Source organism: Budorcas taxicolor, chromosome 19 (assembly GCF_023091745.1).
Source record: "Budorcas taxicolor isolate Tak-1 chromosome 19, Takin1.1, whole genome shotgun sequence".
Lineage (NCBI taxonomy): Eukaryota > Metazoa > Chordata > Mammalia > Artiodactyla > Bovidae > Budorcas > Budorcas taxicolor.
Genome location: NC_068928.1, coordinates 55,797,201 through 55,813,772, shown reverse-complemented (window position 1 = coordinate 55,813,772; position 16,572 = coordinate 55,797,201). Strand labels below are relative to the sequence as shown.

Genomic DNA, 16,572 nt, shown 5'->3' with positions numbered 1-16,572 from the left:
TGGAGGGGGTGGGGTGGGACAGGACAGGTGGGGGAACGGCTCCTGCCTCTTTGCTCCCCACTTCTGTAGCTGCCGACCAGCGTCATCTTTGAAGTGTACATGAGAGAAATATATTTACAAATGCTTTATTCTCTTCTTTAATAAAAAACAAACAAACCGCACCATTATTCTAAAAGCAGAAATGGCTCTGGAGCCGGTGGTCCTGTCTATGCATCTCCTACACCAGCCTCCCATCACACAGGCGGGGGCACATCCTGACTCCACTCCCTTGTGATTGGCAGCCAGACAGCAGACTCTTGGAAGTTTCCATATTTGTTGAGTGCCAGCCATGCCAGAAGTGTTGCCTTGCCAGGTGCCCCGTGGGATAGACTCTCCTCACTGTACCGATTTTGCAACTCCTTCCCCCCAACCCACACCTGCCAACAGCCCGGGTAACCAGAAGTCAAAGAAGATGCTCCTGAATCTTTGGGGGAGTCAGTTTCTTGCACCCTTCTCCAACCTACCCTTACCGAAAATTCAATCAGCTTTATGGATCCCAATCCCACGTGGAAAAGCGTCTAGTCTTCAGTGGGGGTATGCTCAGGTACCTCCCACCAACCCCTGTCTCCCCCCCCACATTCCAGAATGAGCCAGGAGCAACTTTCCTTGAACCCGGGAGGTTAGGACTGTGGTGTGGGGAGCCCAGAGGTGGGTCCCAAACTGGCAAGCTTTTTACATTATCTGAATAGCAAGGGGGATTTTACAGCATGCAAGCGGCTGTGGGATCTTCCGGTCCTGCTGTGACTTGTCTCCAGTGGGCCGGAGAAGACGTGTGACTCCCAAAGCCATCAGACCTGAGAAGCAAAGGAATCAGGCCTGTATCCAGCCAGGCCTTTTAAATCACCCTTACCCTCAGCCACCTTCCCAGGCAGCAATACAACCTCTGACATGGATCCGATCCCGAGACTCGGAGGTTAAGTCAGTAACTCAAAGTCACAGGAACAGTGGAACCCAGACCTGATTAATTCCAGTATGCGATACTGCCTGTTCCCTGTCTCCGCACAATACTGAGTTCTAAAAGCTAGACTGACCTAGTGAAAGTTAGCCACTCAGTCGTGTGCAACTCTTTGAGACCCCAAGGACTGTAGCCTGCCAGGATCCTCTGTCCCTGGGGTTTTCTAGGCAAGAATACTGGAGTGGGTGGCCATTCCCTTCTCCAGGGGATCTTCCCGACCCAGGGATCCAACCTGGGTCTCCCACATTGCAGGCAGATTCTTTACTGTCAGAGCCACCAGGGAAGCCCCTAGGGCCCTGAAAATGAGAAGAAAGGAAAATTCTGTGGACCCCTACGTGAGAGTGGTACCCCAAATCACAGCTATACAGAAGGGCTGGTGTCAGCAAGGTCCTTGGCTTCCAGGAATGGCTTGATGGTCCCTTATCTTCCCCTCTTCTCACCCCTATGCACGTCCCTTCCTGAAGCACCCCTTCAGCCTATGAAGAACCAGAGAAGGGAAGAAGGCTGGCCTCCAATTTCAGCATCACCCTTTTAAGAGAACAGGTGGTACCTCAGGCCTGTTTTCTCCCAAAAGGGCCTCAATTCTGGAGGGTTCATGGCAACAGCAGGTAAAAGGAGCTTGCCAGCTGCTCTTCTCTCCACTCCAGGGTAGCTGGTTCCATTCTCTCTGCTACCCCCCTCCACTCCCAGAATCCAGGCCACCAGATGGCCCGAGCAGGCTGTGTTTATTTGGGGCCATGGAAACCTGCAGCTTCCTTTTCCTATCACTCTGGGTCAGGCACAGAGCTGGAGCCCAGCCTTAGAGCAATGATGCCACGGGATGGTGCGTTCATTATTCATAATCCCTGAGCCGTCAACCTGGGCGAGTCCCTGGCTTTACCTCCCTGAGCAGCTTTTCCCAGTCACCATGGAGACGCCTCTGTTCACTCTGAGGTCTTGGGACTAAGTCAGGCAGGGAGGGTCCCAGGAGACTCCCCTTAAAGCCTAGAGCCCAAAAGGCATATGTCAATTGCCATTCCCTTCCTAGTTTGGGTTTACAAAGCCAGTGCTTGGGAAGTATTTCTTTTTTTTTTCCCTACAAAAGAATTTGCCTTTGTTAGTGAGGCAAAAATGATAAAGCCTCGACCTGATGAAATCTCCTATTTCAAACAGCTAGCCCTCCTAGGGGCATGTTTTTCTAGGTAATTATGTTCTTCCTAAAAATAGAACCTGCTATTAAGAAACCACCACTAGTGTTACTAATAATCACCAACATTTATTGAGCTCTGTTTTCCTTTTCCCTCTCTGCCTCTCAGCAAAGCAACTGAGCTAACGTTTAACTGTTTCCAAACACTGCTAGCTCTGTTTTAAACCTTTCTCAGAGTAAGAACCTCTTAGTTTTGGAGTTCATCTTTTAATAGTTCTCTAAAAAGAGTTCTACTTAGCCTATCTGTAGCTGTCTGAATCTGTACCTATTTCCCCATTCTCTTATCTTCCGGCTAGAAAAAACTGCCATCTTGCTCCACAGATCATGGGGGTCGGAGAGGGTGGAGGTGGGGTGGGAAAAGACTGCCCACTTTTTAAAGTATTTCTGGACCTGCCCGCCTCTAAGTCCTACCTGGTGTCTGTCATGCTGAGCCTTCTTCACAAGTGCTCTCCGGGGATCTGCTTTTAGGCTACCTTGTGAATGAACCTTAAGTTACTAAAACTCGCCTCTGGCGGAACTCAACTTTCCAAAACACCTTTCCAGAGAATTCCTTTTATCAGTGTCTTTTTTGAATACCTGTGGTGCGCCAGGTTCTGAGTACTGGAGATCCAACAGTGAGCCACTGCCCTCCTAGAGGTGATTGCATTCTGGCTGGGAGATAGGCAACAGACAGAAAAATAAAATTGAAAGATGTGAAGGGGGTGGGGAGGGGAAAGAATAAAGTGGATAAAAGAGTAAAGAGGGTGGAGATGAACCTGGGCAGGCCTCGTTGATGCTGCAAGATTTGGGGGAAGCGCGGTCCGGGAGGGCACAGACTAAAGGGGAGAGAAGCGGTGTGTCTGGGGTTCTTTTCACCAGGACGCTGCCTTGAGGGCTCGCCAGCATCTTCTCCATCGCAGCAGCTACGCTCAGGGGCTTCCGGGACCAAGGAAGCCTCTAACAGGCTTCTCGTGAGGGAAACGCTAGGCGTTCTCGATTCCTGCCGACGGCAGGCGCTCAAAGCCTAGCGGAACCAAAATCCCGAGGGAAGCGCGGGCCCGCGGACCGCGAGAGGAAGAACACACCGGAAGCGGCCCCGAGGGCCGAACATGGCGGCCGCCATGTGCCTGCGCTGGGGTCTGAGCCGAGCCGAGGCCTGCCTGCTGCCGCCGCCCACGCGCTGCTGCCACCGGGCCCTGCACAGACAGGTAGCGGGCACCGAATTCCGGAGCGCTTACAGCCTGGACAAGCTCTACCCGGAATCGCGGGGCGCGGACACCGCCTGGAGGGTCCCGGTGAGCCAGGAGGGCCGGCCTGAAGGGGCGTTTCCTGGACTCCGCCGGGCGACGCCGGGGAGCCAGGGCCCCAAGCGCGAGACGAGCGGCTGGTCCGGGGGCAGACGCGCTCAGACACGGCGGTCGCCGCGAGCCGAGGCCGGTTGCCCGAGCAACCGCAGGGTTGGGGCGGTGGAGCGGATGGCGTCACCCGGTGTCGCCTGAGGGGTGCGGGCGCCGGGAGGGCACGCTGGCCCCGCTTCTTCGAAGACCACCAGCGTTTCCTCCTTCATTTCCCGTCCCTCAGACTCACATTCTTGTCCTCAGGGAAAACTGCCCTCCAAGGCGGACAGTTAATGCAGGAAGCTGCCAAGTAGCTCTCTTTGGGAGCCGTTTGCCGAGTTACGCGGTCCCCGGCCTCCAGCACGCCTAAGGAAACAGGGCTTCTGGTCGCTTCCTTAGGATGCTCGCTGTGTGCAGGCGCTGTATCGGGGCCCGGGGCAGGAAAATGAGGACGCACCCAGTTCTGCTAAGTTTCCACCTACAGGACTGGAAGAGAGCGTTCTGTCAATCACTCGCTCGTTCAACAAACTTGTGTTGAAAGCATGCTGTGTACACTGTGCTGGGCATGGGGATAGAGTAGTGACCAAAGCACAAAAATCCTAATGCTAGTTACCTTATCTGCTAATGAAGGGAGACCAGCAACAAATAAAAGCAGTCATATAGAGTATATGACACGTACCTTGGAGAAAATAAAGCCCAGAAGGAAGGAGTGCTAAGGTCGGGGGTGGGGTTACAGTTGTTTGTTTGTTTGTTTTGGGGGGGGTTACAGTTTTAAGAAGGGTTGTCTGAGGAGGCCTCTCAGGTGATGCTGGAGTAAGGACCTGGAAGGAACACGGCAGCAAGCCATGAGAAGAGGAGCTTTCCTTGTGCGGGGACCAGCAAGTGCCACCCTCTCAAGGGGTAGCGTGTTCATCTGGTTCAAGGAACAGCAAGCAGGCCAGTGTGGCTGAGCAGGGGAGTCAGAGATGAAACTAAAGAAAGGGGTGAGGGGAGGTCTGTTTATAGGGCTCATGGGCCTTTAGCTTTACTCTGAATGTGATGGAGGCAGAAGAGTGGAATGATCCTAATTAATTTTACAAAGATCACTCTTCTAGAGAATAGACTGCAAAACGGCAAGAACAGGAAGACCAGTGAGGAGATCACAGTAATACAGGCAACAGATGATAAGCAGGGGGACTTCCCTGGTGGTCCAGTGGCTAAGACACTGCATTCCCAGTGCAAGGGGCCCAGGTTTGATCCCTGGTCAAAGAACTATTAACAGATCCCACATGCCGCAACTAAGACCCAATGCAGGAAAAAAAAAAAAAAAGATGAGAAGCAGGGTGGAAGCAATAGGAGTCATGAGACTTGGTCAGGTTCTAGATAAGTTTTAAAGGGAAAACCCACAGAAGTTCTAATGGATTTTCTAGGAGAAGTGTGAAATAAGAGAGGAACTGAAGTCTAGGGCACTGAGCAATGTAAAGATTGAGTTGCCGTTAATTGAGATGACAGAGTGGCAGTAACATTCATTTGTCCTTTTACTCACTCAACGAAAAGTGTCTTGTGCACCAACTGTGTCAGAAACTGTTTCAAGCATTGCAGATACAGCTACAATAAACTAGTTCCCACCTCATGAAGCTTACGTTCTAACAGAAGGAGCAGGCAGTAAATAAATGAGGAAAACGCGTCAGAGAGTGTGAAGTACTGACTTGACTGGAGGGCTTTGACATGAGAGCCAGGGAGCTGCTTCCGGCTGCCAGGAAGGGGAGTCTTCTTTGAGGAGGCGGAGATTTGAGGCATCAGTTAGGCACCTGAGAGGAGACATCAAATAGCAGTGGGCTCTGCGGACGTGAGGTTGAAGAAAGAGGTTTGAGTTTGAGCCAGAATTATCACCAAGGATGATATTTTCAAAGGAGATGGGTGGAATGTTCTAGGGAAAGAGTAAGAGAAGAGGAAGGCTCTCAGGGACATTTCAGTGTTTCAGGTTTGCCAAGAGCAAGCAGAGGAATGAAGAAGGTCACAGGGAGGTGAGAGGAAACTGGAGAGGCCAGCTCAGAAGAGGGAAGAGCGTGCGCGAAGGAGGGTGCCGCCCTGGGCCTCCAGCACTGCCGACGGGGAGTGCGCTGAGGATTTCACTGCCAGCTAAGATGAAAAGGGGTAAAGGACAGCAGGGACAAGTGAAGCGCCTTTGAGCTTGGGAGGCCAGAAGAGCCTCCAAGTGAGTGATGTTCGCACTGGGCCCGTGGATGGGAGGATTTAAGGCCACAGAGGAACAACTCAGGAGAGACGTGGGGCAGGAGGTCCTGGAGTGAGTAGTTCAGCTTGACACAAACCCTCAGGGCCCCTGTGCTGGTCACTGTTGAAGGCGGACAGCCCTGCACTCGGGCCTCCCGTGTCTGCGGCTCGTGGTTGGGGGGCAGAGGGTGTTTCTCGGAGTCTCCCTGATGCTTATGTACTGTAGCCCCTTCCCTCCGAGGCTGCTGACGGTGCTAACCATAGCTGAGTGGGCTGGGGTGCAGGGCAGGCGGCAGGGAGGGCTGGAGAAGTCAGTCCCATTTCCTGGAGGAGTGTTTGTGAGGCGGTACCTCTGGAGCTTGGGGAAGCTTTTTCTGTCCTCTCGACAAGATTTAGCTGGGGACCTGAAAATAGCTGTATTGTCTTCACGTTGTAACTTTACATCATTTCCTTTTTGTCTCTCTGGACCAGTTAGGAGTCGCTCCGCAGCTAATATTCACCTGACACTGTGTATGTTTCATTACAGGGCAACCCAAAGCAAGGCAACGATGACATTCCTGTAGGTGAGTGGTTTTGTTTCACAGAAAAAAACCCGATCGTTTCTCCCTCTGTCACGCATTCCTCCCGAGCCCAATGAAAGTAAAGAAGCCATCTTTAAGGGTGCAGAAGGGGAATCCTTGCAGCATTGTTGAGAAGAGGAAGGAAACAGAAAGTGATGAGGCAGCCCCCCCGGAGCACTGGGCAGCCCCCAGCACACGTGGAGAGCTCTTGATGGGCTGGGGACCTGGAACAGTCTACACTAGATGAATTGGTCACTTTCTGAAAAAAGTCAGGTACAGAAGCATCTCTACAATGAGCTGCCGTTTGTGCCTTTCTTGTATGTCTGTCTATCTGAGGCATGTGTTTCTGGATGTCCACATGGGTCTGAAGGATGTGGAGGGCACTGGATACAGGGGTGCCCCGAGGGGGGAGCGGAGACAAAGTTGGGAACTTGGTGTCTGGGAAACAGGAGTGAGGACTTCTCCCTGTAAACCATTTGCTTAACTTCAAAGGTTTGTGCCCATCGAGCCTAAGATGTGGTCTGTAAATGAACAAGCGGGCCTCTTGAGAGTAAGAGTTTCTGGCACCCACAGACAGTGAAAGGAGAGCAGCCAAAGGCGCTGGCTCAAGGTGACCCCGAAATAAAGAGGCCAGGTGACCACGGTCTAAAGCAGAGGAGCCGGCAGCCTGCTGCTGCTCGGTAGTTTGAAGCCGGCGTGGGTGCCCTGTGGCAGGAGGAGGCAGAGAACCAGGGATAACAGAGCCTGTCTCCTGACAGCCTGGGCGGACGGGCAGGCAGCGGGAATGGCCAGTCACCGTTTCCTCTTCACCTGCCTCTGAGAGGGTCCCAGGCCTCTGCAGACGCTGATGAGGCGCCCCCCCGACACACACACAGAACCGCAGGCATTCATCACCTGTTGGGAAAAATAGTTCATTTGATTTTTTCAAAGGATGGAAAATCTCTCAGAAGCTGTCCGGAGATGTCCCCACTCCCACTGAGGCCTGCTCCCCACAAGCACGGGGCCACAGTGTTCCTTGAGCCCCTGTAGCCCACCCTCCTGAAACTTGCCCACTGCCATGCCTCCCTGGCTCTCCTCAGACACTGTGAGGCTGCTTTTCATGAATTATAAAAGTAGAAGGGATGGAGAAGGAAATGGCAACCCACCCCAGTATTCCTGCCTGGGAAATCCCCTGGACAGAGGAGCCTGGTGGGCTATAGTCCATGTGGTCGCAAAAAGTCAAACATGACTTAGCAACTGAACAACAACAACACACAGTCAGGCAGATTGTGATCTGGGGAGATACTTCCTGATGGAAATGTGGCATAAAGTGGAGAGTGAAGTGACCTGGCAATATGGAATATAGAGTTCTGTAAGAAATGAAAATTGGTATATAGAATAATAGTTGCAAATATTCAAACAATAAAGTCTTAGTTGCTCAGTTGGGTCCAATTCTTTGGGACCCCATGGACTGTAGCCTGCCAGGCTCCTCTGTCCATGGGATTCTCCAGACAAGAATACTGGAGTAGGTTGCCATGCCCTTCTCCAAAGGATCTTCCACACCCAAGGATTGAACCTGGGTCTCCTGCATTGCAGGCAGATTCTTTACAGTCTGAGCCACCAGGGAAGCTCATTCAAACAATAAAATTCGTGGCTAAAGGGAAAAAAAAAGGAGAAGGAAGCAACCTCAGTTTACAGATTCAAAACAAAACCAAGACACAGGGAAGCAGCGAGGACGGGACTCCCAGCTGCAAGTGGAGTGCTAACTGACCCAGCAGGTGTTCTCATCACTGACACAGGTTCGGCCCAGGGACGCGCGTGGACACACACCTGCCAGCCGGCGCTCCACGACCACCGCATTTTGAAATACAACTGAAATTCAGTTTGTCCCTCCATTTGGGCTTTTGAAAAGGTCTTTGCTTTAAAACAAACAGCAAAAAGTGAGGGCAGTCAGATCTAGTGGAGCGTGCTAGACCAGGAGTGGACAACCTGGGTCGTAATTTTACATCCGCTGCTGTCTCCGGCCTTGGGGAAATCACCGAGATGATGTGCTGTTTTTCAGATCGCTTGACAATTTCTTACTGTCGGAGCAGTGGTCCTGGGGGCCAGAACGTTAACAAAGGTACGAGGTGCCTTCTTTTCTTAAGCGCGTAGCTGAGAGATGGGCTTGAGGATTCTGTGTTTACATTCATGTGGAAATAAAGGGATTTTTTTTTTTTTTCCCAGAAACTTAAATACTGCCAGTTTATATAACAGCCCCCTTTATTCTTTTGAATATGGTCTGATCCTTGGACTCCCAGCTGCGGGTTGCCAGGACTGGGGTCGGTCTGGGGGTCTGAACAAAGGGACCGCACAGTGTGAGTTGGCAGCCAGCTCCCAGAACAGATTCCTTCATTCTTGTGGGACTCGCGCCCCCTCCCCCACCGCATTCTTGGCAGAACCCAGTAAACTGTGAGAGAAAGAAACCGCTGGGTGTTTCATTCCTGGAAGTTTGGGTTCTTTTGCTTGTTTTCTAACTTTATATTGGAGTATAGCCGATTAATAAGGTCTGATAGTTTCAGTTGCACAGCAAAGAGACTCAGCCATCATATCCATGTATCCATTCTCTCCCAAACTCACCTCCGTCAGAGTTCCCTGTGCTGTGCAGTAGGTCCTGGTCCGTTATCCACTTAACTGGAAGTTTGTTTGTATTTCTTTTTATTTAGCTGTGCCAGGTCTTAGTTGTGGCGTGTGGGATCTGGTTCCCCGACCGGGGATCAAACCTGGGCCCCCTGCCTTGGGAGCTTAGAGTCTTAACCTCGGACCATGTGGGAAGTCCCGGAAGTTTATTTTTGTCCAGAAGCACCTCACTGTCCTGGCAGGCTCATTCCACGGCCAAGTTGGTCTCCTCGAGTTCACACAGGACAGGAGCGTCCCTGGGTGGGCGTCTCACCTCCCTGTGGTTCAGAGTCCGGTGGTGACCAGCCACCCGGATGCTGAGGGTGCCCGAGCGTCTCAGTGACCCTCGCTCCCTCCCTTTATCGACAGTGAACTCCAAGGCCGAAGTCAGGTTCCACCTGGCGAGCGCCGACTGGATCGCAGAGCCGGTGCGGCAGAAGATGGCCCTCACGGTAAACCGCCGGTCCCTGCTCTCCCCGTTAACTCCTCAATCTCTTCAGAACCTCTTCTCTGCAGAACTCTGGTTTTCCCTTTGTCTTCCACAGCACAAAAATAAGATCAACAGGGCGGGAGAGCTGATCCTCACGTCTGAATGCAGCCGCTATCAGTTCCGAAACCTGGCAGATTGCCTCCAGAAGATTCGAGACATGATTGCCGAGGCCAGCCAGCCAGCCACAGAGCCGTCCAAAGAAGATGCTGCACTTCAGAAACTCAGGTCCTTCAGAACATGCCCCAAGCTTCTGTAAACTGATTCATGTGGGCGAGGGGGTAACACAGGGAAAGGAGGCGGGAGAGGCCCGAGACTGGCCAGCGGGCAGATGGACCTCAAGTGGAGGCCCCGGCCCGGCACCTGCTGCCTTGGTGCCAGGTCCTCTCGCCACCTTGAGAGGCTCTGATTGGGCACTTGGGCGTAACTGTGTTCTTCTTTGTTTTCAGGATAGAAAATCTGAATCGCGAAAGGCTCCGAAAAAAGAGAATAAACTCTGCCATCAAGACAAGCAGGAGGGTCGATGTGGACTGAAAGCATCCCCTCCAGCCGGCGGAGCCCCTCTTCAGGGTGCCCAGGCGGCTTGGGCACCATCAGGAGACCAGTGTCTGCTCAAGCCAGTGGTCGTCTGTCACGTCGGAACCGTCCCAAGAACGTCCATCGGGAATGAGGGTTGTAGGCCCTGGTCGTCGAGGTCTTTAGAGGCGATCACCATGTTGACGCACCATCATTATCCCTTTACTATGTTAGTTGCAATAAAATTCTAAACTCAGCGGGCTTCCCCTTCTCATTCAGAATGCATCAGGACAGAATTCCTACCTTTTCTCTCAGTTGAAATCTGCCTGATAGTTATTGACCAGCACTGACTGTACAGTCCAGAGGGGCACAGAGTGGTGAACTGTGGGGTCAGCCCTCAGGAACACAAGGGCAGAAGGGCTGAGCCAGGTGGGTGGGCATCAGAGCTGGGCCTGGAGACGGGTGTGGAATGTTGATCAGGAGAGAGCCAGGAGGACATGCCGGGTGAGGGGAACGGTGTGAATAAAGGAGACCAGAGAGCAGGCTGGGGCGGCGGAGCTGAGGAGGAATCTGTCGAATGAGGGATCTGTGTGGGGCCTTGTGGAGGTGAGGTTGGAGAGGGAGACAGAAGTTCTTGGTGAAGAATCTGGAGTTCAAGTGGAGAAGTTTAGGTTCTAAGACGTGGGTAGTAAGCCACTGAGGGCCTTGAGTGGGAAGGAGTGTAGTATATTAGGTGCTACTGCAGGCTGTGGGCTTTTGGAGATAGAAAAAAAATGAGTTGGGGGACTTTGCTGGGGGTCCAACAGTTAAGACTCTGAGCTTCCACTGTAGAGGGGTGTGGGTTTGATTCCCTAGTCAGGGAACTAAGATAGGTCACCTGGTAAAGAATCCGCCCACTATGCAGGAGACCTGGATTCGATCCCTGGGTTGGGAAGATCCCCTGAGGAGGGGAAAAGCTACCCACTCCAGTATTCTGGCCTGGAGAATTCCATGGGGTTGCAAAGAATTGGACACAGGACTGAGTGACTTGGACTTCAGGGAACTAAGATCCCACATGTCATGTGATACGGCCAAAATTTTTTTTAAAAAGAGTTGGGACTGGAAAGAGGTTCTTGAGATCCTATTGTATGGAGAAGCACCCAGTTCAGTATACCAACTGCAGATTACTCAGACATGTATGGATTCTCAAAACGTTCTCTGTTACGTTGATGTAGTTTATTCCTTTGACAGCCGACTGCGCTGTGATGCTCTAAATGCAAGACTGAGAACTGTAGTAGTATGTACACTTCATGTGAACAGGGACCTCGTCATTCATGGGAATGTAAACGGGGGAGTCCTTGATAAATGACATGAAATTGCAATGTGGAGGACAGGGTTACAGGACTCAGAGCCCAGTAGGGAGCTGAGGCTCATATATGAAGAAGTGCAACATTCTTTGGTTCATTAATTCAACAAATACTGAATACCAGGCCCTGGGTAAGGTCCTGAGGAATCAGCAGTGAACAAAAGTGCTTTCTCCCAGAGAACTCACCTTCAATCAGAATGATAAAAGCTGAGAAGCAAAATGATTCTTGTTAGGGTAACATGATCTAAAACATGATAACACAAGGAAGGTCTAAATAGTTTTGGGGAGTAACTGGTTCCAGCTGGAGGGTCAGTGAAGGGGTACTTGAGGTGCTTCAGATGGGCCTGAAGGAGGGGGAGGGCTGGCCATGCAAGCACAGTAAGAAGCTTATCGCCTGGAGACCCCGTGGTGGCCAAGGGCCCTGCCTGCGGTGGGGACAGTGAACCATCACACGGAGAGAACGGGCTGTGAAGCCAGCTGCCCCGGGGTCAGCTCCTGACCAGCACCACTCCCAGCTGTGGGGCCTCTGGGAAACTACTCAGCCTCTCTGAACCTTAGCTTTTGTTGCTGTTCAGTGCAAAAGTAGGAAGTCAAGAAATACCTGGAGTAACAGGCACATTTGGCCTTGAAGTAGGGCAAAGGCTAATAGAGTTTTGCCAAGAGAATGCACTGGTCATACCAAACACCCTCTTCCAGCAACACAAGAGACGACAACACACGGACATCACCAGATGGTCAATACTGAAATCAGATTGATTATACTCTTTGCAGCCAAAGATGGAGAAGCTCTATACAGTCAGCAAAAACAAGACCGAGAGCTGACTCAGATCATGACCCCCTTATTGCCAAATTCAGACTAAATTGAAAGAAGTAGGGAAAACTACTAGACCATTCAGGTATGACCTAAATCAAATCCCTTACAATTATACAGTGGAAGTGAGAAATAGATTCAAAGGATTAGAGCTGACAGAGTGACTGAAGAACTATGGATGGAGGTTCGTGACATTGTACAGGAGGCAGGGATCAAGACCATCCCCAAGAAAAAGAAACACAAAAAGGCAAAATGGCTGTCTGAGGAGGCCTTACAAATAGCTGAGAAAAGAAGAGAAGTAAAAGGCAAAGGAGAAAAGGAAAGATAAACCCATTTGAATGTCAAGTTCCAAAGAATAGCAAGGAGAGATAAGAAAGCCTTCCTCAGCGATCAGTGCAAAGAAATAGAGAAAAACAATAAAATGGGAAAGACTAGAGACCTCTTCAAGAAAATTAAAGATACCAAGGGAACATTCGTGCAAAGATGGGCACAATAAAGGACAGAAATGGTATGGACCTGACAGAAGCAGAAGATACTAAGAAAAGGTGACGAGAATACACAGAACTATACAAAAAAGATCTTCATGACCCAGATAACCACGATGGTGTGATCACTCGCCTAGAGCCAGACATCCTGGAATGCAAAGTCAAGTGGGCCTTAGGAAGCATCACTATGAACAAAGCTAGAGGAGGTGATGAAATTCCAGCTGAGCTATTTCAAATCCTAAAAGATGATGCTGTGAAAGTGCTGCACTCAATATGCCAGCAAATTTGGAAAAATCAGCAGTGGCCATGGGACTAGAAAAGTTCAGTTTCATTCCAATCCCAAAGAAAAGCAATGCCAAAGAATGTTCAAACTAGTGCACAATTGCACTCATCTCACACGTAACGCTCAAAATTCTCCAAGCCAGGCTTCAACTGTACGTGAACCATGAACTTCCATATGTCCAAGACGGATTTAGAAAAGGCAGAGGAACCAGAGATCAAATTGCCAACATCCGCTGGATCATGGAAAAAGCAAGAGAGTTCCAGGAAAACATCTACTTCTGCTTTATTGACTATGCCAAAGCTTTTGTCTGTGTGGATCACAACAAAATATGGAACATTCTGAAAGAGATGGGAATACCAAACCACCTGACCTGCCTCTTGAGAAATATGTATGCAGGTCAGGAAGCAACAGTTGGAACTGGACATGGAATAACAGACTGGTTCCAAATAAAGAAAGGAATACATCAAGGTTGTATATTGTCACCCTGCTTATTTAACTTATATGCAGAGTACATCATGAGAAACGCTGGGCTGGAAGAAGCACAAGCTGGAATCAAGATTGCTGGGAGAAATATCAATAACCTCAGATATGCAGATGACACCACCCTTATGGCAGAAAGTGAAGAACTAAAGAGCCTCTTGATGAAAGTGAAAGAGGAGAGTGAAAAAGTTGGCTTAAAGCTCAACATTCAGAAAACTAAGATCACGGCATCTGGTCCCATTGCTTCATGGCAAATGGATGGGGAAACAGTGGAAACAGTGACAGACTTTTTCTGGGGGCTCCAAAATCACTGCAGATGGTGACTGCAGCCATGAAATGAAAAGACGCTTGCTCCTTGGAAGACAAGCTATGACCAACCTAGACAGCATATTAAAAAGCAGAGACATTACTTTGCCAACAAAGGTCGGTCTAGACAAAGCTATGGTTTTTCCAGTAGTCATGTATGGATGTGAGAGTTGGACTGTGAAGAAAGCTGAGCACCAAAGAATTGATGCTTTTGAACTGTGGTGTTGGAGAAGACTTTTGAGAGTCCCTTGGACTGCAAGGAGATCCAACCAGTCCATTCTAAAGGAAATCAGTCCTGAATATTCTTTGGAAGGACTGATGCTGAAGCTGAAAATCCAATACTTTGGCCACCTGATGCAAAGAACTGACTCATTTGAAAAGACCCTGATGCTGGGAAAGATTGAAGGCAGGAGGAGAAGGGGATGACAGAGGATGAGATGGTTGGATGGCATCGCTGACTCAATGGACATGAATTTGAGTAAACTCCAGGAGTTGAAGATGGACAGGGAAGCCTGGCGTGCTGCAGTCCATGGGGTCGCAAAGAGTCAGACACGACTTAGCGACTGAACTGAACTGAACTGAGTGGCTAAGTCATGTGCAAATTTTTGTGATCCCACAGCCCCTCTACAAACTAGGGATGTTTAGTGCCAACCTCTAATAGGGTGGTAGGGTGGTAGTCATTAGTGGCGCTGAGCCTGTACCCAGGGAATGTTAGCCATGATTAATAGCCCAGTTTGGCTGGAACCCAGGGGATGAGGCGCTGCAGAAGACATGTCTGCCACCTTGAGTGGGAGCCAGGTCTAGAAAGGCCTTCAATGTGACACCTAAAACGTTTGGTCTTCAGGGAAGTGGGCACAACTCAGTGGACATATCCAGTGAGCAGTTAGGGACCCATCCTGGAACCGGGCCAGTGGCAGCAGTGATGGAGAGAAACCCGCGGACGCAAGAGGGTTCGGAGGACAGAAAGTTGACTGATTGGAGTGAGAGCTGGTGTGTGACAAGGAGGTGGTGCTCTGAAACAGGAAAATCACCAAGGGAGCAGGCTTGGGAGGCTGGCTGGATGATGGGTATGGTTTTGCCTGGGAGGAGCCGCTTTGTGGGGCCTGAGGAAGAATGCCTACATGGTGATGCCCAAGACAGGGAATGAAGCGGGAGCTGGGGAGTGAGGTTGAAGCAGGGATGCAGGACAGAAGGGGACAAGCAGTGTCTTGGGGACGTGGAGGAGCAAAGCAGGAAGATGCTTGATAAGATGACCGCAGCGGGAAACCAGAGCGAGCATCCTCACAGTTTGACTCTGGACCTGGGGGCTGGGCCTGTGAGGCTCTCAGAAGACATTGGTGGCTAGTGACGGGGCTTGCAAGAGCATTTAAAATACAGAGGAGGGGAAAGAGAGGTGAAGAAGAACAAAACTAGGCAAGGGGACACTAGAGAGTGGAGAACAGGGGTAGGACCCGTCATTAAAAACAACAACAGAGCCTGTTACACAGTGAAGTCAGTCAAGAAAACAAATATTGTATACTAACGTAATGCTCAAAATTCTTCAAGCCAGGCTTCAGCAATACGTGAACCGTGAACTTCCAGATGTCCAAGACGGATTTAGAAAAGGCAGAGGAACCAGAGATCAAATTGCCAACATCCGCTGGATCATCGAAAAAGCAAGAGAGTTCCAGAAAAACATCTATTTCTGCTTTATTGACTATGTCAAAGCCTTTGACTGTGTGGATCACAATAAACTGTGGAAAATTCTGAAACAGATGGGAATACCAGAACACCTGACCTGCCTCTCGAGAAATATGTATGCAGGTCAGGAAGCAACAGTTAGAACTGGACATGGAACAACCGACTGGTTCCAAATAGGAAAAGCAGTACGTCAGTTCAGTTCAGTTCAGTCACTCAGTCATGTCTGACTCTGCGACCCCATGAATCGCAGCACGCCAGGCCTCTCTGTCCATCACCATCTCCCGGAGCTCACTCAGATTCACGTCCATCGAGACGGTGATGCCATCCAGCCATCTCATCCTCGGTCATCCCCTTCTCCTCCTGCCCCCAATCCCTCCCAGCATCAGAGTCTTTTCCAATGAGTCAACTCTTCGCATGAGGTGGCCAAAGTACTGGAGCTTCAGCTTTAGCATCAGTCCTTCCAAAGAAATCCCAGGGTTGATCTCCTTCAGAATGGACTGGTTGGATCTCCTTGCAGTCCAAAGGACTCTCAAGAGTCTTCTCCAACACCACAGTTCAAAAGCATCAATTCTTCGGCACTCAGCTTTCTTCACAGTCCAACTCTCACATCCATACATGACCACAGGAAAAACCATAGCCTTGACTAGACGGACCTTAGTCAGCAAAGTAATGTCTCTGCTTTTGAATATACTATTTAGGTTGCTCATAACTTTTCTTCCAAGGAGTAAGAGTCTTTTAATTTCATGGCTGCAGTCACCATCTGCAGTGATTTTGGAGCCCCCCCAAATAAAGTCTGACACTGTTTCTGCTGTTTCCCCATCTATTTCCCATGAAGTGATGGGAACGGATACCATGATCTTAGTTTTCTGAATGTTCAGCTTTAAGCCAACTTTTTCGCTCTCCTCTTTCACTTTCATCAAGAGGCTTTTTAGTTCCCCTCTTCACTTTCTGCCATAAGGGTGGTGTCATCTGCATATTTGAGGTTATTGATATTTCTCCTGGCAATCTTGATTCCAGCTTGTGCTTCTTCCAGTCCAGTGTTTCTCATGATGTACTCCGCATATAAGTTAAATAAGCAGGGTGACAATATACAGCCTTGATGTACTCCTTTTCCTATTTGGAACCAGTCTGTTGCTCCATGTCCAGTTCTAACTGTTGCTTCCTGACCTGCATACAGTGTATATTGTCACCCATCACTTCATGGGAAATAGATGGAGAAACAGTGGAAACAGTGTCAGACTTTATTTTGGGGGGCTCCAAAATCACTGCAGA

The 16,572-nt window shown here is 50.1% G+C and overlaps 1 protein-coding gene and 1 long non-coding RNA gene across 3 annotated transcripts; one reads left to right on the top strand and one right to left on the bottom strand.

Annotated features, from left to right (window-relative positions):
- Window positions 1–136: 136 nt before the first annotated feature.
- LOC128065524 (uncharacterized) lies at window positions 137–3,139 on the bottom strand. Its single transcript, XR_008201067.1, has 3 exons — window positions 2,936–3,139; window positions 2,757–2,827; window positions 137–833 (listed from the first exon to the last, which is right to left on the bottom strand). It is a non-coding gene; the product is annotated as an uncharacterized LOC128065524 (long non-coding RNA).
- Window positions 3,140–3,239: 100 nt separating this feature from the next.
- On the top strand, window positions 3,240–10,166 carry MRPL58 (mitochondrial ribosomal protein L58). 2 transcript variants are annotated; one of them, XM_052658132.1, is made up of 6 exons: window positions 3,240–3,367; window positions 6,237–6,273; window positions 8,312–8,371; window positions 9,277–9,359; window positions 9,453–9,622; window positions 9,844–10,166. In XM_052658132.1, exons 1-6 carry the CDS (start codon window positions 3,269–3,271, stop codon window positions 9,926–9,928), a joined length of 534 nt encoding a protein of 177 aa, XP_052514092.1. In that variant the 5' UTR covers window positions 3,240–3,268; the 3' UTR covers window positions 9,929–10,166. The 2 variants fall into 2 exon arrangements, with proteins under 2 accessions (XP_052514092.1, XP_052514091.1); XM_052658131.1 differs by having other exon boundaries at window positions 3,242–3,454.
- Window positions 10,167–16,572: the final 6,406 nt, after the last annotated feature.